At 40.6% G+C, this 21,337-nt stretch overlaps 1 protein-coding gene across 1 annotated transcript in view; it reads left to right on the forward strand.

Annotated features, from left to right (window-relative positions):
- The window catches only part of MSH3 (mutS homolog 3), a 189,731-nt gene extending 180,568 nt beyond the window's left edge, over positions 1–9,163 (forward strand). The window contains exons 23-24 of the mRNA XM_052643629.1: positions 5,223–5,394; positions 8,508–9,163. Of these exons, the coding sequence (XP_052499589.1) occupies positions 5,223–5,394; positions 8,508–8,604 (269 nt within the window). The 3' untranslated portion in view covers positions 8,605–9,163. The remainder of the gene's footprint in view (positions 1–5,222; positions 5,395–8,507) is intronic.
- Positions 9,164–21,337: the final 12,174 nt, after the last annotated feature.

Genomic DNA, 21,337 nt, shown 5'->3' on the forward strand with positions numbered 1-21,337 from the left:
ACCAGATGCCATGATCTTCATTTCCTGAATGTTGAGCTTTAAGCCAACTTTTTCACTGTCCTCTTTCACTTTCATCAAGAGGCTCTTTAGTTCTTCATTTTCTGCCATAAGTTTAGTATCACCTGCATGTCTGAGGTTATTGATATTTCTCCCAACAATATTGATTCCGGCTTGTGCTTCATCCAGTCCAACATTTCTCAGGGAATTAATCCCTTTATAAGTCAGAGTTTTCTTAGAAGTGTAATAGATTTTGGAGAAGCTGCTAATAATATTAATTAAAGGAGATAAAAATTTTAAGACTCTGCATGAATGAAAATGTCTCCATTATACCTTCACACTGGATTTATAATTTAGCTAGGGCTAGAATTTTAGGTTGAGAATCATTTTCTCTCAGAAACTTGAAGCATTGCTCCATTGCCTGCTCACATCCAGTATTACCCCTGGCTGTATCTAGGCTTCATCCTTTGCCTCTGACCTAATCCCTCTTCTGTCTAAATTAGAGGCCATTGGTCATCAGTAAATTCCCCAAAGGCCTTTTGGGTGCCTTTTAAGACTCTCTGTTTATCTCTTTCCCTTGGGGTGGTAGATAAATCAGTGGACCAGCAGTGACAAACCTGCGTTTTAGTGTCTTTCAGTCCATAAGATCTTGGACAAGTCACCTAATGTCATCCGTGTCTAATAACTTTTAGGAATCTCTCCTGAAAGTGATTTCAGAAACTACTTGATCAGCACACATCTGTTTAATAACTGCCTAGAGAAGTTTTGCTTTAAGACAGTTGTGCTAAGTTTCCCTGTAACAAGGAGAAACTTGAGTGATTGCTTTCACTGACTCTAAGCAGTGTCAGATAAGCTTTTCAATAATATCCATTTAAGAAATGATCATTGGAGAAGGAGTATTCTTGCCTGGAGAATTCCACGGACAGAGGAGCCTGGTGGGCTATAGTCCATGGGGTCACAAAGAGTCGGACATGACTGAGCAACTAATACACACACACACACACACACACACACACACACACACACACACAAGAAATGATCATAGCTTATAAGGAGAGTCCTCACCATGAGCTTTTATTTGAGGCTGTAAAGACATGAGTTGTTTTTCCCATCTGCTCTCTGACCTGGCTCTTTCTGCCTCCACATTTCCATCTTACACACAGACACGCACATGCGCACTCCCTGTCCTCTCTTTCTCTGTTCCTCCTCCCACTTCTTCCCTCTCCTTCCCATGGAAGAGTGGTGAAAGATAGTCTTAAGGTAGAACCTAACTATAATACAGCTCCTTCAGGTGATTATGGAAGAGTGGTCACAGTATTTACCTTGATGCTGCTCTAAGAACTACCATGCTGTGTGCTAAAGTCGCTTCAGTTGTGTCCGACTCCTTGTGACCCCATGGACTGTAGCCCACCAGGCTCCTCTGTCCATGGGATTCTCCAGGCAAGAACACTGGAGTGGGTTGCCATTTCCTTCTCCAGGGGATCTTCCCATCAGGGGTCAAACCTACATCTCTTATATCTCTTGGATTAGCAGGCAGGTTCTTTACCACTAGTGCCACCAAGGACTACCATGATCATTACTAAAGTAGAGACTACATATGATGACAAATTCAGCAGTTGTTTGTCCTGAGATGTGTTAATGAGTCTTTTGGGGCAGCAGATATAATTTAGCTATATTTTATAGCTACATTTAAGAAGCATCTTTAGCTAGCTATATTATATATACTACATATTATACATAGTATATGTATATAAAGCAAAAAAAGAAAAAAGCTGTCAGCAAAGCAATGTTTAAATGAGGGGAGTTTATGGAATTTAGCAGCAGGCTTTCAGTAAAGGATGGATAGATGAATGGATGGATGAATGGATGGATAATGAATGGACAGATGGACTGACAGATGAATTAATCTCATTTTTAGAATGGTCATTGTCAAGTCTGGATTATCGAGGTGAGGCTGGAGGTGAAAACATCAGTTAGGACTAGCCTAGTTGAAGTGATAAAGTCTGTGTTTGTCTTAAAAATGAAGAGAGTTCACCTTTTTGATACCCCACTGCTGTTCACTTCGCTTTGGGTCTTGTGAGCAATTGAAGGGTAACAAAAAACTATCCAGGTTAGCAGGCCCTGGTTTCTACATGCTTCCTCCCTAGTCTTTTCCCACCCACTTCGTCACCTGTTCTTTGCGTTCCTTTAGTTTTCTTTGGAGGTAAAGGATATTCTTAGTGCTTTGCAATGTGAGTTTTAGTCTGTGTATTCTGAGAGTGTCAGCTTCCTTTTCACCTCCCACCTCTAGCACCCACCCTTAAAAAGGTATTATTTGTCTGTTGCTGAATTCTTAGAGGAGATTAAAGAAATTTCCATTATCCTTTTTTCTCTGTTGTGTTCAGTCTTTGGGCTTTTTAGCTTTTAGCTGATAAAAGAATAAAACTTACATATTTATCAAATGAAATAATGTTATGAGAAAAACTCCTGATACACTTATAATAAGTATACCAGGGTCTCAGAAGTCACTGTGAATCTGGTCATCTTGGCCATTTTTTGCAGTAGAGTGCAATTATGTTGAAGTTTGTAATAAAAGCTACATAATCCTGAATTGCTTTAGATTTATCGAAGATTAAACTCTATGCAGCTGTTGGGGAGGAAGAATTTGTTCTTGGTTCTTTGGCTGATCTGATAACCAAATTAACATAAGGCAGATTAACTGGAGAAAAGCAAATTTAATTATGTACCTACAGGAGCCCCAGAAAAATATGAGAGCCAGTGAGGCGGTTGAGGCTTCTCTACTGTCCTGAGCTAAGGAATGGGATAGGAGAAGGAGCTTCAAAGAGGAGGAGGGTAATTGATGGGAAAATGGGAAAAACAGATATTTGTTAATTAGATTGTTTGTCTTGCCATATGCATAGGTCATTCTGATAAAAGTTCTCTCTGGTAATAGTCTGTCTCCGAGCCAGCACCCCTCTGCCCATCTAAGTTTTTTTAGGCCATTGAAGGGGGAGATAGAAAGGTCTTCCTGAGCCTTTTGGACCTTCACTGTCTTCAACTCAAGAGAGTCTGCATGCCAAAGTGGCACATTTTGTTCTGAATATCTTCGTAGTGTTGTCTTTGTATTACTGTACTTCAGTTCAGTTGCTCAGTTGTGTCCGACTCTTTGCAACCCCATGGACCGCAGCATGCCAAGCCTCCCTGTCTATCACCAACTCCTGGAGTTTACTCAAACTCATGCCCATTGAGTCGGTGATGCCATCCAACCATCTCATTCTCTGTCATCCCCTTCTCCTCCTGCCCTCAATCTTTCCCAGCATCAGGGTTTTTTCCAGTGAGTCAGCTCTTCGCATCAGGTGGCCAAAGTATTGGAGTTTCAGCTTCAACATCAGTCCTTCCAATGAACACTGTACTTCATGATATCCCAATTCTTTAAAAGTTTTAGCTTCAAGCATATGTATTAGGTGGTAGACTGGTACCCTAGGAAACAGATTCTGAAATTTGAGTGTCAGAGTTTTATTGAGAAATGCTTTCACCATCAATACCCGAGCAGGACTGGGCAGTCCTGAGCTGCGTTACACTTGTAAGACTTCAGCCAACCCTGCAGAGAGCCCAGTCAGGGGTTGGTCCTTCAGAGTCACCTCAGCTTGAGGTGAGAGAGCCAGACTCTTATGCCTTTTATTATCTATTGTTCCATAACAAATTTCCCCCTAAAACATAGCAGCTTAGCCCAGCAACTGTTTATTATCTCATAATTCCTGTGGGTCACGAACCCAAGCTGAACACCTCACAGTCTCTCACCGGCTTCATCCAAATATTGGCCGAGTAGCATCACTTCAGGGACTGACTGGGACAACCCACTTCCCAGCCCCCTCACATGCTGCTGGCATGCCTCAGAATGTCCCTTCCAAGGTCACTTACACAGCTGTTGGCTGGCCTCCAGACCCCACTAACTTGTTGACCAGAGGCATCGGTTTCTTTCCATGTGGACCTCTCCACAAGGCAGCCCGCAATATGGCTGCTGGCTCCCTTTAGAGCAAACAGGGAGGAAAGTGAGAGCGCCCGAGACAGGCCACAGTCTCCTGCAGTCTAATCTCAAAAGTGACATGCCATAACTTTTGTCGTATTCTATTCATTAGAAGCAAGTCCCTTGGTTCAGCTCACAGTCAGAGAGGGAGAATGACACAAGGACATGGACACCAGGAGGCAGGGGAGCTTTGGTGGCCACCTTCGAAGCTGCCTATCAGCCCCTGTAGCAGCCAGTCGACTGGATGCAGGCTCCCCAAGATGGGAGGTGACCTTGGGTGAAACAGCTTTCTCCAGCTGCGGAAGTTCCCAAAGAGAGCACACAGCTGAGGGTTGCTCTAATAGCTGTAGCAGTCTGAATGGGATTTGGGTGGTACCAAACAGCATCCATGGGCTTTCCAGGTGGCGCTAGTGGTAAAGAACCTGCTTGCCAATGCAAGAGACCCGGGGTTCGATCCCTGGAGGAAGGCATGGCAGCCCACTCCAGTATTCTTGCCTGGAGAATCCCATGGACAGAGGAGCCTGGTGGGCTACAGTCCATAGGGCTGCACAGAGTTGGACATAACTGAAGCAATTTAGCATGCCCACATGTGAACAGTATCAACTTTAATATGTATAACTCTTTTTTAACTAGGATATTTAAGAAGCCAGAATTTCTCAGTCTTGTTATCTAAACTATGCAACATGGACTATTTCCTTATCTGGTTTTGTGGCTTTGTTTCTTGCACTCCTGGAAACATCCTTTATATGTGTTACTTTACAGAGTATGTTACATACAAGACTGGTGAATACACTCTTTCACTGGAAAACACTTTAAAAAAAACCAAAACTGTTTTTAAGGGAGAAATTATATTGTACCATGTATCAGAATCACTCTTTTTTGGAAAAAAAAAAAAAAGAAATTCATTTGAAAATTTTCAGCAAGCAGCATACAGCTAAATATTTCTAAACTTAACAATGAATAATTGTTAAAAAGCATTTTAACTGAGCTAAAAGATAGATCCTAAATGCAAAAGCATTTTCAAAATGGTATTTACCCTTTTTCTAGATATGTAATATTGATAAAAGAAGGTAACAGATTAGGAACAATGAATTTCTTTTTCAGATTACAAATTTTAATTGAATAAAGTTATACAGGTTTCTATTTTGTCTTTAATTTCTTTCAATTTTCAAGTGTGGTTTTCTTTGTCTTTCTCTTTCTTTTAACTTTATTCTTTCAGGTGAAGAAGACCATGTCCCTGATTCTGTCATATTTCTTTATCAAATAACCAGAGGAATTGCAGCAAGGAGTTACGGACTCAATGTGGCTAAACTAGCAGATGTTCCTGGAGAAATTTTAAAGAAAGCAGCTAGCAAGTCCAAAGAGCTGGAAGGATTAGTAAATATGAAAAGGTCAGAATGATTGTGCTGCATTTTTGATTTATAATGAACTCTTCCAAGTTGTCCCAGGAAGAGGATTGTCCTGTAAATGAACATCAGATCTTCCTTCAAGCACCTCTTCAAATATTCTGAAACATTCAATTATGATAAAATGAAAATGGTTTTTCCCAAAGCCCATGTGAATTCATTTAGGCCTCTCTAGTCAGATCTTTATCTGTTAAGTTGCTAAGTTGGTTTCCCAGTCATTTTTCTAAGGAATTAACTCCTTAATGTATACCAACACATTGGTTGCTTAAAATATTCGTTTATGAAGAATATTACTAATGGAAACCTCAATATATAAATAATATTTAGAGTATTTCTTTTATACTCTTTTATGCTCATTCAGATATGCAGCAGTTGCATTAAAAAATGAAGAGTTCTGTCAGAATGTGAATGAAAATAATAGTACTGGGGCTTCCCTGGTGGTGCAGAGGTTAAAGCGTCTGCCTGCAATGTGTGAGACCTGGATTCTATCCCTGGGCCAGGAAGATCCCCTGGAGAAGGAAATGGCAACCCACTCCAGTATTCTTGCCTGGAGAATCCCATGGACGGAGGAGCTTAGTGGGCTACAGTCCATAGGGCTGCACAGAGTTGGACATAACTGAAGCAATTTAGCATGTCCACGGGTTGCAAAGAGTCGGACACGACTGAGTGACTTCACTTTCACTTTCACTTTCAACCAAGTACTTTAGGTTTTTTACATAACATCTTACAGAAATGCCTGAATGAACTTTTTGGTAAAATCAGTATCACAGAGTTAGGTGATTAGAGTCGGTATCTGTGCATGTCACTTTGTGGATTTGTTTGTGACAGATTTTTTATTCTAAACAAACTTCTCCACCACCTAGAATGCTTTATGTGAATGCACTTTTACCCTGGACATCCAGCGAGTATGTTGTCAGTATATAAACTGACCGTCATACAAACCTGAAACATACTTTGGAAGGAAGATATTCCTAAGAAAATATAGTATTAATAAATAATAAATTGCAGCCTTTTGTTTCCCAAATATAAGATTATATTTTAAAACAGCATAAACTCCTCGCCCACCTCCTACCCCACCCTGCTCTGCCTGAAGAGTCTAATTGACCCGGGCAGGGCATTACTGCTCTGGTCCATGACCATGTGATCTGGAGCGAATAGGCTGTGAGTCAGGTAGACCATCCTGGCCGGCCATTATGCTGTAGGAATATTTTTTAGTTCTGGGAATTATTACCAATTTAAATATTGAACTATGAATACCTGATATTTTAGTTAAAGAGACAGTCGCCAGCTTGTATACCGACAGTCCTGCAGCAGCTTCTGCTCCTCTTCTTTTTTCCTCTGTGTTTCTGCCTCGCACTCCTAACCTTGCCACGATAACTGGTGGTGGGCCAGGTCCAAAGTGCTGGAATACTGCAGCAGTTGGTCTTTTCCTCCGGTGACATTCTCTTCTGGATCCTTTCCACAATACCAGATTAGAAACAAATGATCCAGTCAGTGACAGGCTACTTCTAGTTACTTGTTACAAAGTAGATTCACATAAAATTTTTCTAGAGGGAAAAGTGATCATCTATGAGATTTTAAAAGTAAGCTTAGCCCTTAGTTCTGCTCAAAGTCCACAGACAACTTTAAATCCTCTCTTGTTGTCTTCTTATTTTTCTTTTTTCATAAAGAAACTGGAATTAAACTTTACTACAAAAGGTGCAAGATGGCAGCAAGATATGAAAGTTCTTGTAGGCTATAAAGGAAGAGCAGTAAAATTCACAGGTTATTTATAAGTATGTTAACGCTTCCGAAAGACAACTACTGTATATTAATGCATATATATGGAATTTAGAAGGATGGCACCGAGGATCCTACATGCAGGGCAGCAAAGGAGACACAGATGTAAAGGACTTTTGGACTCAGTGGGAGAAGGCAAGGGTGAGATCATTTGAGAGAACCCCAGTGAAACGTGTACATTACCATATGTAAAATAGAGGACAAAGTGCAAATTCAGTGCATGAAGCAGAGTACCCAAAGCCAGTGCTCTGGGACAACCCAGAGGGATAGGGTGGGGAGAGACTGTGGCCGATTCGTATTGATATATAGCAGAAACTGTAACAATATTGTAAAGTAATTATTCTCCAATTAAAATAAATTAATTTAAAAATAAGAAGGGAAAAAATACTTTAGCTCTTCCAATTAGTATATAATATTTTAAAATCTAGAAAGTTAGCTTAATAAGACAGCGAATTGTAGAAAGAGGCTACATTGGCATGATATCTTTTGATTTATCAGGACACACTGTATTTGTTGTTTTTCCTTTTCACTAAAAGTGGTTATCACATTGATTTCATTGGTCACAGAACCCAAACTGAATCTGGTGCATCCTTGTGAGTTTGTTAAAAGCTAATGTTTATTGAGTGCTTGCTATGGGTACCAGCAAGTTTAGGTAGTCAGTCCTTAGCAGCAGCCTAGACACTGTAGCCAGGTACTATTCTTACTGCTTTACATACATTAATTCACTTAACCCTTAGGATAACCTTGTAAAATAGGTACCGCTCTCATCCTATGTTGTAGTTGGGAAAAACGAGGCCAAGTGAGGGTAGGAAACCGACCGGGACCAGGGTCACCCAGCTGGTTGATGGTTGAGCCGTGATCGGGACTCATACGTTCCATCTTCAGACTCTGAATATTGGCTTGGTCAAAAAGTTCATTCAGGTTTTTCATAAGATGTTAACATTTAACTGGATTGCGTTTTTGCAGAAAGAAAAGTAGGTTTGTGTTATGTTAGCATTTTACTTTTCCAATAGCCTGCATTATTTTATTAAGTCAATTTCACTTCTCATCCTGTGAGCACACACAGCCTCTAGCTGAGTTAGAAGAGAAGGAAGCTGTGCCATCCCCTCCCTGGAGCTGATCAGCAACCTTGGTCTCTTGATTAAAGCAGCCGCCCTGAGAACTTATTTCACCAAAAGGCTGGTGCTTCCCGCCATAGCCTGCTAACCATACAGCCTGCCTGCTATTCTAATATCACAGACTTTTTATAGTTTTGATGGGATGGACTGGCTCCTAACAATTCCATTTATAAAAGAAATGGTATTTTATTTTCTGTCCAGGAAAAAGCTAAAGAGTTTTGCGAAGCTATGGACGGTAAATGATGCAAAAGACTTGCGAAAGTGGACAGAAGAAGAAATTACAGACGTCTCCTTGTGATGAAAATAAAGGCTACGTTTTGGAACCAAAAAATAGAGAATTAAAAATACAAACTGTGTGAAAACAACTCTCCAGTAACAGCCCATCTTTGTGTGATGTGAGCATAAAGCCTGACCGTGGCATATTGCTATCAGAAACAGGGAGGCCTTTTGTTTAGGTTCCTGCTATCCTGATTTTTAAAAGTATAAACACTTTTGAATATTAAGATTCCTATCATGTCATTAAAAAATCTCATGGACGGTACGATTCAAAGAAAATAAAAAGCTTCTAAGTAAAATCTGAAGTAGGCAGTACAGTTCATGAAGTTTTAGAGGCTGATATAAAAAGTAATGCATGATTTTATTTGTTTCAGTTCAGATAATTTGCAGCTGGGTGAAATGTCTGGCAGGAATACACCTTTTATTCGAACTGAAATAATTTTATGATACCACCAGTTTATTCACTGTGAGCATAAGAATTTTTGAAAAGAAATAGAATTGTCAGGCTGTTTAGAAACTAGAGCACAGAAAGAACAAGGTCATGAAATTTGAGAAGTTAAATACTGTCATAGTTTTAAGCAATTTGGAGATTGTTGGATGAAATTATTTGTCATTCATTTCAGTAATAAACATTGATGAGTACTTGGCATAATTTATGATCTATTTCCTGTTGAATTTGGGGTTTAGTTATGGAACCAAGGTTGCTGTTTTTCCCATGTGCACAGAACTGAGCTTTCTCACTTTGGACCTTTCTACTATCTGGTACAGCAAATGCCTTAGAGCTTTGTTGATTCATAAAAGCACTCCCTCTCTGCAAGGTTAGGGTAACACATGATCATCTGTGTCCCCGGGCTTTCTATAGCACTTGAAACCTGGCTTCTCATATGCTTTTTCTTTCTTGCACAAAGGTTCTCTATCCTACTTCCCACTCAGTTTTCATTCTTACTCAGTGAAATGCCTTCCACACATTTGATGGTCATATTTCTAATTTCTTGTTTAGGTTATTTTGTAACAGTGGCCGTAACAGTGAGCCCTGGAAACAGTCAGTTGAGTCTCTCCAAGTTGATTGGAGCAACCAAGCAAGTGGTTGGTTGCTACACTTTAAAATATATATATTTATTTATTTGTGCCAAGTCTTAGTATTCGGCATGTGGGATCGAATTCCCTAACCAGTTCAAACCCAGACCCTTGCACTGGGAGCAGGGAGTCTTAGCCGCTAGACCACCATTACACTTTTGAGTCACTTACACTCTAGCCCTTTATGGAGTTAGAATATGATGTGATTTGATTCCTCCATCCTTGCATTATATGTTTCATTAACATATAATGAAATTCTCAAAAATATCTCAAAATAGAGTTAGTTGGGATTTACTCTTTAACTTTTAAAAATAGCACTTTTTAAACAGTGTTTCAATACTCAGTAAGACTGTCAATGTTTTATGTTAACAGAGGTAGTGCTTTAAAGGCAGGTCAGCAGAAAAGGAGATGAATTCAGGAATGTCACGCCCATGGCCGGGGAGCTGCAGGGACCAGCAGTCACTGTTCATGTCCAGGTGGACATTCCGGGCCATCTCTGGCTTGCTTGCCCAGGTCAGTGTCAACATTCAAGCAGGTAAGAGTTTCAGGAGTAGTGTGTCCAGGCAGTGACAGTCCCCAGAGTCTGGCAAGTGACAATGCAGAATGTTGCAAAGTAGATTCCCTAACGTAAAGCAGGATATCAGCTAGCCACTTTGCGGGAGGTCAGGCCTGCCTCCAAGTTTGAAAGAAGACCAGCCGTGCCAAACACCCTTTCTAAGTGAGGCTCCTTCCCAGCCAGGGCACTGAGGTGTTGAAGGGAAAGTTGTGTCAGAGTCCTAGTTGTGATGGTTGTGCATATGTCGTGGAGGTTGGCAGTAAAGATGATTGATTGGGTACATACTCCACGTATCAAACTTAAGGAGGGCTGCAGTTCTAACATTAGATATAATGTATTTGAGATCCTGAGTTGATTTCCTTTAATTATTTATCTGGAAGTGGGACTGCAGGATCATACGATAGTTCTAGTTTTTATTTCTTAAGCACCCTCAATACTGTTGTCCATAATGGCTGAACTAGTTTACAGTCCCACCAACAGGGTACAGTTCAGTTCAGTCGCTCAGTCGTGTCCAACTTTGCAACCCCATGAACCACAGCACACCAGGCCTCCCTATGCAACACCAACTCCTGGAGTTTACTCAAACTCATGTCCATCAAGCTGGTGATGCCATCCAACCATCTCATCCTCTGTCGTCCCCTTCTCCTCCTGCCGTCAGTCTTTCCCAGCATCAGGGTCTTTTCAAATGAGTCAGCTCTTCGCATCAGGTGGCCTAAGTATTGGAGTTTCAGCTTCAACATCAGTCCTTCCAATGAACACCCTGGACTGATCTCCTTTAGGATGGACTGGTTGGATCTCCTTGCAGTCCAAGGGACTCCCAAGAGTCTTCTCCAACACCACACTTCAAAAGCATCAATTCTTTGGTGCTCAGCTTTCTTTATAGTCCAACTCTCACATCCATACATGACTACTGGAAAAACCATAGCCTTGATTAGACGGACCTTTGTTGACAAAGTAATGTCTCTGCTTTCTAATATACTGTCTAGATTGGTCATAGCTTTCCTTCCAAGGAATAAGCATCTTTTAATTTCATGGCTGCAATCACCATCCACAGTGATTTTGGAGCCCAGAAAAATAAAGTCAGCCACTGTTTCTCCATCTATTTGCCAAGAAGTGATGGGACCAGATGCCATGATCTTAGTTTTCTGAAAAGCCAACTTTTTCATTCTCAGGGTTCCCTTTTCTCTGCGCTTTCATCAACACTTGTTACTGTTGTTATCATCCTAACAGGTGTGAGCTGATACCTCATTGTGTTTTATTTGCATTTCTCTGGTGATTATGGTCAGTTTTAAGACACTTTTTCACCCCAAACAATCCGTTCTCATTAGCAGTTACTTTCCATTCCTCCCCCAAATCCCTACTCCTAGATAGTCACTAATCTACTTTCTGTCTCTATCAGTTTGCTATTTTGGACATTTCATATGAATGCAATTGTACACTATGTGGTCCTTGGTATATGGCTTCTTTCACTTGGCTTACTGTTTTCAAGGTTCATGTTGTAGCATGTAGCAGTACTTCATCTTTATTACTAGAATCTATTCGGTTATATGTATATATCACATTTTGTTATCAGTTCATCAGCAGATACACATTTAGACTGTTTCCATTTTTCGGCTATCATGAAGAATTTTGCTGTGAGCATTCATATGCAGATTTTTATGTGGCAAGGTACAGGATTTCTTTTTTTTTAAGTTTTCCCCAGTCTAAAGTGCAGTCTGGTTTGTAAACCACTAGTCTCATAGATTCGTGACATTGTACGGGAGACAAGGATCAAGACCATCCCCATGGAAAAGAAATGCAAAAAAGCGAAATGGCTGTCTGGGGAGGCCTTACAAATAGCTGTGAAAAAAAGAGAAGCGAAAAGCAAAGGAGAAAAGGAAAGATAGAAGCATCTGAATGCAGAGTTCCAAAGAATAGCAAGGAGAGATAAGAAAGCCTTCCTCAGGGCGATCAATGCAAAGAAATGGAGGAAACAACAGAATGGGAAAGACTAGAGATCTTTTCAAGAAAATTAGAGATACCAATGGAACATTTCATGCAAAGATGGGCTCGATAAAGGACAGAAATGGTATGGACCAAACAGAAGCAGAAGAAGAAGACATGGCAAGAGTACACAGAACTGTACAAAAAAGATCTTCCCGACCCAGATAATCACGATGGTGTGATCACTCACCTAGAGCCAGACAACCTGGAATATGAAGTCAAGTGGGCCTTAGAAAGCATCACTATGAACAAAGCTAGTGGAGGTGATGGAATTCCAGTTGAGCTATTTCAAATCCTGGAAGATGATGCTGTGAAAGTGCTGCACTCAATATGCCAGCAAATTTGGAAAACTCAGCAGTGGCCACAGGACTGGAAAAGGTCAGTTTTCATTCCAGTCCCAAAGGCAATGCCACAGAATGTTCAAACTACTGCACGATTGCACTCATCTCACATGCTAGTAAAGTAATGCTCAAAATTCTCCAAGCCAGGCTTCAGCGTTACGTGAACCATGAACTTCCAGATGTTCAAGCTGGTTTTAGAAAGGGCAGAGGAACCAGAGATCAAATTGCCCACATCCGCTGGATCATGGAAAAAGCAAGAGAGTTCCAGAAAAACATCTATTTCTGCCTTATTGACTATGCCAAAGCCTTTGAGTGTGTGGATCACAATAAACTGGAAAATTCTGAAAGAGATGGGAATACCAGACCACCTGACCTGCCTCTTGAGAAACCTGTATGCAGGTGAGGAAGCAACAGTTAGAACTGGACATGGAACAGACTGGTTCCAAATAGGAAAAGGAGTACGTCAAGGCTGTATATTGTCACCCTGCTTATTTAACTTATATGCAGAGTACATCATGAGAAACGCTGGACTGGAAGAAGCACAAGCTGGAATCAAAATTGCCGGGAGAAATATCAATAACCTCAGATATGCAGATGACACCACCCTTATGGCAGAAAATGAACAACTAAGAAGCCTCTTGCTAAAAGTGAAAGAGGAGAGTCAAAAAGTTGGCTTAAAACTCAACATTCAGAAAACGAAGATCATGGCATCTGGTCCCATCACTTCATGGGAAATAGATGGGGAAACAGTGGAAACAGTGTCAGACTTTATTTTGGGGGGCTCCAAAATCACTGCAGATGGTGATTGCAGCCATGAAATTAAAAGATGCTTACTCCTTGGAAGGAAAGTTATGACCAACCTAGATAGCATATTCAAAAGCAGAGACATTACTTTGCCAACAAAGGTCTGTTTAGTCAAGGCTATGGTTTTTCCAGTCATGTATGGATGTGAGAGTTGGACTGTGAAGAAAGCTGAGTGCCAAAGAATTGTTGCTTTTGAACTGTGGTGTTGGAGAAGACTCTTGAGAGTCCCTTGGACTGCAAGGAGATCCAACCAGTCCATCCTAAAGGAAATCAGCCCTGGGTGTTCCTTGGAAGGACTGATGCTAAAGCTGAAACTCCAATACTTAGGCCACCTGATGCAAAGAGTTGACTCATTGGAAAAGACTCTGATGCTGGGAGGGATTGGGGGCAGGAGGAGAAGGGGACGACAGAGCATGAGATGGCTGGATGCCATCACCCACTCGATGGACATGAGTTTGGGTGAATTCCGGGAGTTGGTTGCGGACAGGGAGGCCTGGTGTGCTGCGGTTCATGGGGTCGCAAAGAGTCGGACATGACTGAGCGACTGAACTGAACTGAACTGAACTGAGTCTCATAGATTATGAGTGACTAAACGGTATTTTTCATTGGACTGACAAATCGTTTGATCTCTCTCTCCTATGCGTAATCTATCATTTAGACAAAGCATGGCATGCTATAGAACCCCAACAAATATTTATTGAAATAGAAAAGAACAACCAAACCTTTTCATATTAGAAACCCAGTGAAATGACTCTTTATAATCAAGATACTATTTCACTATGGATTCCAGATCTGTACAGAAGTGTCCTAAATCTTAAAACAAAAAAATAAAAATTTCTTCTGACAGTTTGTCCAAGTGGAGCTTGTTGTCTTGGTGGTAGTCGTAATGCAGCTGGTGAAACAGTGCTCACTGCATGAATTCCAGAGGAAAAACGAGATTGAATCTAATGCAGTCTACAAGTTAATGTTGACCTTTCCCAAGTTCCAAGATCAATATTAATTACTGCTGTGCCACGTAATTACAAAAGTGCCATTTGATGTTTCACCCCAAGAACATGGGTAGGGAGAAAAAAGAAATTGGATCAGATCTGTGGTTTCTAAGTCTGTAATTGCCATCAGGTCCTCTTCGGAACATTGAAGTTAGGATAGATGATTATTGTTACTGTATTAATATCCATAGAGGTATTGCCATTAGGGGGATATTCATTCTGGTTTGCTTGGGGTGAATCTGGGGCATCCTGGCGTTTACTTGTTTTCCTGGCACACTTATTAAAAGCCTCTTTCACTCAAAAGTGCCCTATTGCAGCCAAACCTGTTCGCCTTTGGGAGACTCCGCATTTTCTGAGATGACAAGATTGCCAGTCTCATCTTGTTCATTTTCTGAGCAGGCCTGGAGTAGAATATTTCTCAAAGGAGTCCCGACGCTGTGGAGTGAGAAGTGACATCTGGTGGCCACAGTTTGGGCATTAGAGGTGCCAGTGCTTTGGGGTTGGTCATTGTTTCTTAGCCTGTTCAGTGGAAAGAAGTAGGAATTTTGTAAGAAAAATTGTGCCATGAGTTCAGACTGAATCATTTGGGAGTTCCCTGGTGGTCCAGTGGTCAGGCTCCACCCTTTCAGTGCCGAGGTTCCAGATTCAATCCCTAGTTGGGGAACTAAGATCCCACAAGCTACAGGGCATAGCCCTCTCCCCAAAGAAGTGTCCTGTTCTGAATAATGAATTTCATGGTTATCCTAGCTTTAGGTGCCAATTCATGGACACACTTAACCAACTTGATAGATTTTGAATGTCATCTTTAAAAATTAATTTTTTAAACCCATTGTATGAACTGATTTTTATCTGAAAGTTTTGCTAATTAATTTTACGTGTTCATAATAAATGCTTTGCATGCACATGTGCTAAATTGCTTCAGTCAGTCTTGACTTTTTGCAACCCTATGGACTGTAGCCCACCAGGCTCCTCTGTCCATGGGATTCTCCAGGCAAGAATACTGGAGTGGGATGCCATGCCCTCCTCCATGGGATTGTGGCATTTAGAAATTACTACTCTGATAACTGGCATGTTAGAGCTTTACTACCTAATCTATTTATGAGACTAAATCCCCAAAGGTAACTTTGTCATCTGCCTTGTTTTCATGAAGTCATGGTGAAGAATGTGCAGCTGTGTGATCGTGAGACATGTCCCAGGCTTGTCTTCTGGGAGAAATAATTATTAATCTCAGAATGAAGAACCCTTTTCTCGAGTTGTTTTGTCCTTTGCTCAAATCATCCTTTCATTGCCTTTGACTATATCCTTTTTCTTCTTTAACATTCAGAACCTTTTATTTTCTGCATCAGAAATATTATGTGTGATTTTAGCTTCCTTTTCAGCCTCATGCTCCCTTTTTTTCCAGAAAACTTGACTTCCATGAAGCTCTTTCATGGATGTAGGGATGTCCCTCCCTCTATCAGAATCACCTAAGGAGGTTTTGTTCTATTTTAATTTTTAAAAATTTTATTGAAGTATAGTTGACTTACAGTGTTAATTTCTGCTATACAGCAAAGTGATTCAGTTACATATATATATGTATATATATGCTCTTTTTCATATTCTTTTCTGTTAGTATTGAATGTAGTTCCCTGTGGTATATAGTAGGACCTTGTTGCTTATCCATCCTGTATATAATAGTTTGCATCTGCTCATTCCAAACTCCAATCCTTTCTTCCCCATCCCTCCCTCCACTTTGTCAACGTCAAAGCCGTTCTCTATGTCTATGAGTCTGTTTCTGTTCATTTGTGTCATATTTTAGATTCCACATCTAAGTGATAACGTGATATTTGTCTCTTTCTGCTTCTCTTAGTGTAATAATCTCTAGGTCCATTCACATTGCACATGGCCTTATTTCATTCTTCTTTGCGTGCTAAGTCGCTTCAGTCATGTCCAACTCTGTGTGACCTTGTGGACTGTAGCCCGCCAGGCTCTTCCATCCATGGGATTCTCCAGGCAAGAATGCTGGAGTGGCTTGCCATTTCCCCTCCAAATGATCTTCCTGACCTAGGGATCGAACCCGTGTCTCTTAATGTCTCCTGCATTGGTAGGCGGACTCTACCATTTTTCCTTATGACTAAGAGTCCATTGTGGATATATACCTGTGTGTTGTATGTGCTGTGCTTAGTCACTCAATCATGTCCAGCTCTTTGCGACCTCATGGACTGTGGCCCGCCAGGCTCCTCTGTCCATGGGGATTCTGCAGGCAAGAATACTGGAGAGGGTTGCTGTGTCCTCCTCCAGGGGATCTTCCCAACCCAGGGATTGAACCTAGGTCTCCCACATTGCAGATGGATTCTTTACCATCTGAGCCACCAGAGAAGTATATACATATGTACATATATATATGCACACAATTTTATATGTATATTTTTTATCCATGCATCTGCTGATGGATATTTTGGTTGCTTCCATGTCTTGGCTATTGTGAATAGTACTGCTGTGAACACAGGAGTGCATACACCTTTTCAAATTGCATTTTTGTCTGGTTATATGCCCAGAGGTTGGATTGCTGGATCATATGGTAAGTCTATTTTTAGTTTTTTGAGCGAACCTCTCTACTGGTTTCCAGTGGTGGCTGCACCAGTTTATATTCCCACCAACAGTGGCAGAGCATTCCCTTCTCTCCACACGCTCTCCAACCATTATTTGTAGACTTAAATGATGGCTATTCTGACCAGTGTGAGGTGGCACCTCATTGTAGCTTCAGAAACATCTGAGGAGATTTTCAATATAGGTTACTAAGCCTCATTCAATTCTGCTGAATCTAAATCTCTGAGGTTGGTATACAGCAATATTAGTCGACACTAATTTTTGTCCTCATCTCTTCCTTCCCATTTTCTCTCCCCTTCCCCTTTCTTACCTCTGCCTACATGATTAGTGGTCTTGTCTCCAAAGAAATTTGCTAAAAATCACATTCCTTAGATCATAATCCTTTGCCAAGATTCAGTCTGATTCAGTAGGTTTGCCATGGAACCCCAGGAAGCTTTTTTTTTAAGACTGTATTTTTAGAGCAGTTTTAGGTTCAGAGCAAAGTTGAGGAGAGAAAGTACAGAGAATTCTTACATACCCTCTGCCCATAAGGTACAGCCTCCTCCACTAGAGTAGTAGATTTGTTACAATCGATGACACATTGATTATCATTCAAAGCCCATGGTATATATACTAGGTTTCATTCTCGGTGTTATACATTCTATGGATTTGGACAAATGTTTAATGGCACACATCCACCATTATTCTGTCATATAAGATAGTTCCACTGCCCTAAAAATCCTCCATACTCTGTTCGTTTATCCCTTTTTCTTCTCTTAACACGTGGAACACGTGGAACCGCTTACAGTTTTGCCTTTTTCATTACCTTTGTCGTTTGGTTGGTATCACACAGTATGTAGCCTTTTCAAATTGGCTCCTTTCACTTAGTAATATGTATTTGTTTCCTCCATGTCTTTTCATGGCTTCATAGCGCACATTTTTATCACTGAATAATGTTGCATCGTCTGTATTTATCGCAGTTTATCCATTCACCTTATGAAGGACATTGTAATTGCTTCCAAGTTTTGGTAATTATGAATAAAGCTGCTATACATATCTGTGTGCAGGTTTTTGTGCAGACACAGTTTGGGATAAATACCAAGGAGAGTGAGCATAGATTTAGTTTTGTAAAAAGTTGCCAGACTCCCTTCCACAGGGACTGTGCCATTTTGCCTCTCACCAGCACTGAATGATAGTACCTGTTGCTCCACATGCTTGTCAGCGCTTGGCGTTTTCGGTTTGTTGGATTGGGGCCATTCTAAAATGGCAACCCACTCCAGTATCCTTGCCTGGAAAATCTCGTGGCAGAGAAGCCTGGTGGGCTGCAGTCCATGGGGTCGTAAAGAGTCAGCCACGACTGAGCGACTCACAATGAGTGTGTAGAGTTTAATGTGGTTTTAATTTGTAGTTACTAATAGCGTACATTTCTTTTGCTTATTTACCATATGTATATCTTTGATGAGGTGTTTGTATAGGCTTTCTGCCTTTTTTTGAATTGGAAGGTTCATTTTCTTATTGTTGAGCCTTAGAAATTCTTTGAACAGTGTTAATAACAATCCTTCTTCAGATTTGTCTTTTGCAGATATTTTTTTCCCAATCTGTGACTTATTTTCTCATTTTCTTGACATTGTCTTTTGCAAAGAAGTTTTTTTTTTTTTAATTTTGATAAAATCCAGCGTATCAACTTATTTCATTCATGGATCATGCCTTTGGTGTTACATCTAAAAAGTCACTGCCATACTCAGGGTCATCTAGGTATTCTCCTTTGTTATCCTTAAAGAGATTTGTAGTTTCTTATTTTACGTGTAGGTCTGTGATCCATTCTGAGGTAATTCTTGTGAACAGTGTAAGGTCTGCATTCATATTCATTTTTTAAAATAGACTTTATTTTTAGAGGAGTTTTTGGTTCATCGCAAAATTGAGTGGAAGGTACCAAGAGGAAAGTTTATTTTTAAAATGAGTATCATAAGTGATCCTGATGCAGATAGTTAAAGAATTGAGTTATGAGAAGCATGGCCACAATGCCGTCAAATTCTTACTCATTAGAAGTCAGTTCTGCAAATAATGGTGGGCCTTTGATTTTTCCAAAATCCTTGCCTTTCTTTGTAATAGAGTATTAGGCAAAAGAAACACATGAAGTTGCATCTTTGTGTTCTGAGATTTAAAGGAGTGTCTATAAAGAGTATGCAGTGGTGCCTCAAACTGTTCATGAGCTCTCTGCTATAATGTTATTTTTATATTCTAAGTGATATTCCAACCAATGTAGAGCATAGTCAGGAAAGGAGATAATGAAAATCTTCCCAAGCATCAACTTGCTACGTGACCTTGGGCACTACAATCTTCTAGTGAATAGTAGCTTTGATATTATTAGTACACAAGCGAAGTTCCAAAATGTCCTTTCTCTGTAGGCACAGAAAACAAGATGACCTTAGTCTGAAAAGAATTGTTAATGGACCCAAAAGTTAACTCACACATTGTAAGCAATGGGCAAACAGGTCCCTGTGTCAGTTAACGTGGGTCAGCTGTGGTTTAACAAACCTACAGTATTAGAAGCTCTCAGAACAGTCACTCCTGTGTTAGATAGAAACCTTGGAGTGAGGTTTGAATAAAAAAGTTACAGGGTTAGTGTTCTCTTGCTGTGAGAAAATGTAATTTATTACTTATAGGAAGGAGCAAGCTGAAAATATTAACTTTTTTACGAAACAAAAATACCAGAGACTTCAAGGCATCGGGTTTAAATATAAAAATATTTATTAGTGGCAGGTGAATGTAGGTAGCCAATTGCAAGACATCTTATTATATATATATTCAGTTTAGCTACTGGCCTCCAAACAAGAAATAAAATGTTACCTAAATGTCTAAGCACAGTTAAGATATTTTTTCAACTAAAATTGTTCCTTCAGAATAGCAATTTATCATGCAATTTAAATGAATAATTGCAAACTTAGTTAATAGTAATAGATTCTAAGTTGCAAGAACAGAAAGATACCAGAGGATACCCTGAAAGTTAAGGAAGACAGAAACAGCAGCCTCACTTGGACTTGTAGAAGAGGAGAAATTTGAATTATTTTCAGGATACAGCATATACAGTTCTATTTCTGTTGTTTAGTCATTTCATCACAAACAGGGTTTCTTTTCTATACATCAAGGTTGTATATTGTCACTCCGCTTATTTAACTTATAAGTAACTCTTGCCTGGAAAATCCCACGGACAGAGGAGCCTGGTAGGCTGCAGTCCTTGGGGTTGCAAAGGGTTGGACATGACTGAGCGACTTCACTTTCACTTTTCAGTTTCATGCATTGGAGAAGGAAATGGCAACCCACTCCACTGTTCTTGCCTGGAGAATCCCAGGGACGGGGGAGCCTGGTGGGCTGCTGTCTATGGGGTCGCACAGAGTTGGACATGACTGAAGCGACTTAGCAGCAGCAGCAGCAAAGTACATTATGCAGAATGCCAGGCTGGATGAAACACAAGCTGGAATCAAGATTGCCAGGAGAAATATCAATAACCTCAGATATGCAGATGACACCACCCTTATGGCAGAAAGCGAAGAAGAACTAAAGAACCACTTGATGAAAGTGAAAGAGGAGAGTGAAAAAGTTGGCTTAAAACTCAACATTCAGAAAACGAAGATCATGGCATCTGGTCCCATCACTTCATGGCAAATAGATGGGGAAACAATGGGAACAATGACAGACTTTTTTGGGGGGCTCCAAAATCACTGCAGATGATGACTGCAGCCATGAAATTAAAAGATGCTTGCTCCTTGGAAGAAAAGTTATGACTAACCTAGACAACATATTAAAAAGCAGAGACATTACTTTGCCAACCAAGGTCCATCTAGTCAAAGCTGTGGTTTTTCCAGTAGTCATGTATGGATGTGAGAATTGGACTATAAAGAAAGCTGAGCACCGAAGAATTGATGCTTTTGAATTGTGTTGGAGAAGACTCTTGAGAGTCCCTTGGACTGCAAGGAGATCCAACCAGTCCATGCTAAAGGAAATCAGTCCTGAATATTCATTGGAAGGACTGATGCTGAAGCTGACACTCCAATACCTTGGCCACCTGATGCAAATAACTGACTCAATGGAAAAGACCCTGATGCTGCGAAAAATGAAGGTGGGAGGAGAAGGTGATGACAGAGGATGAGATGGTGGGAAGGCATCACCAATGTGATGGATATGAGTTTGAGTAGGCTCCAGGAGTTGGTGATGGACAGGGAAGCCTGGCGTGCTGCAGTCCATGGGGTCACAAAGAGTCGGACATGACTGAGCAACTGAACTGAACTGATGTGGCAGCTGTTCCACCATTGTAGTGAATCAGCTTCTCTTGGTCTTCTTTTTAGCTTGCTTCTACCATTACTGACTTTCCACCATTTCTCTCTGTTTTCTGGCCTCTGCATTTTCATCACTTATACTTACTGCCCTCTCTCCAGG

The sequence above is a fragment of the Budorcas taxicolor genome, chromosome 7 (genome assembly GCF_023091745.1).
Source record: "Budorcas taxicolor isolate Tak-1 chromosome 7, Takin1.1, whole genome shotgun sequence".
In the NCBI taxonomy this organism is placed as follows: domain Eukaryota; kingdom Metazoa; phylum Chordata; class Mammalia; order Artiodactyla; family Bovidae; genus Budorcas; species Budorcas taxicolor.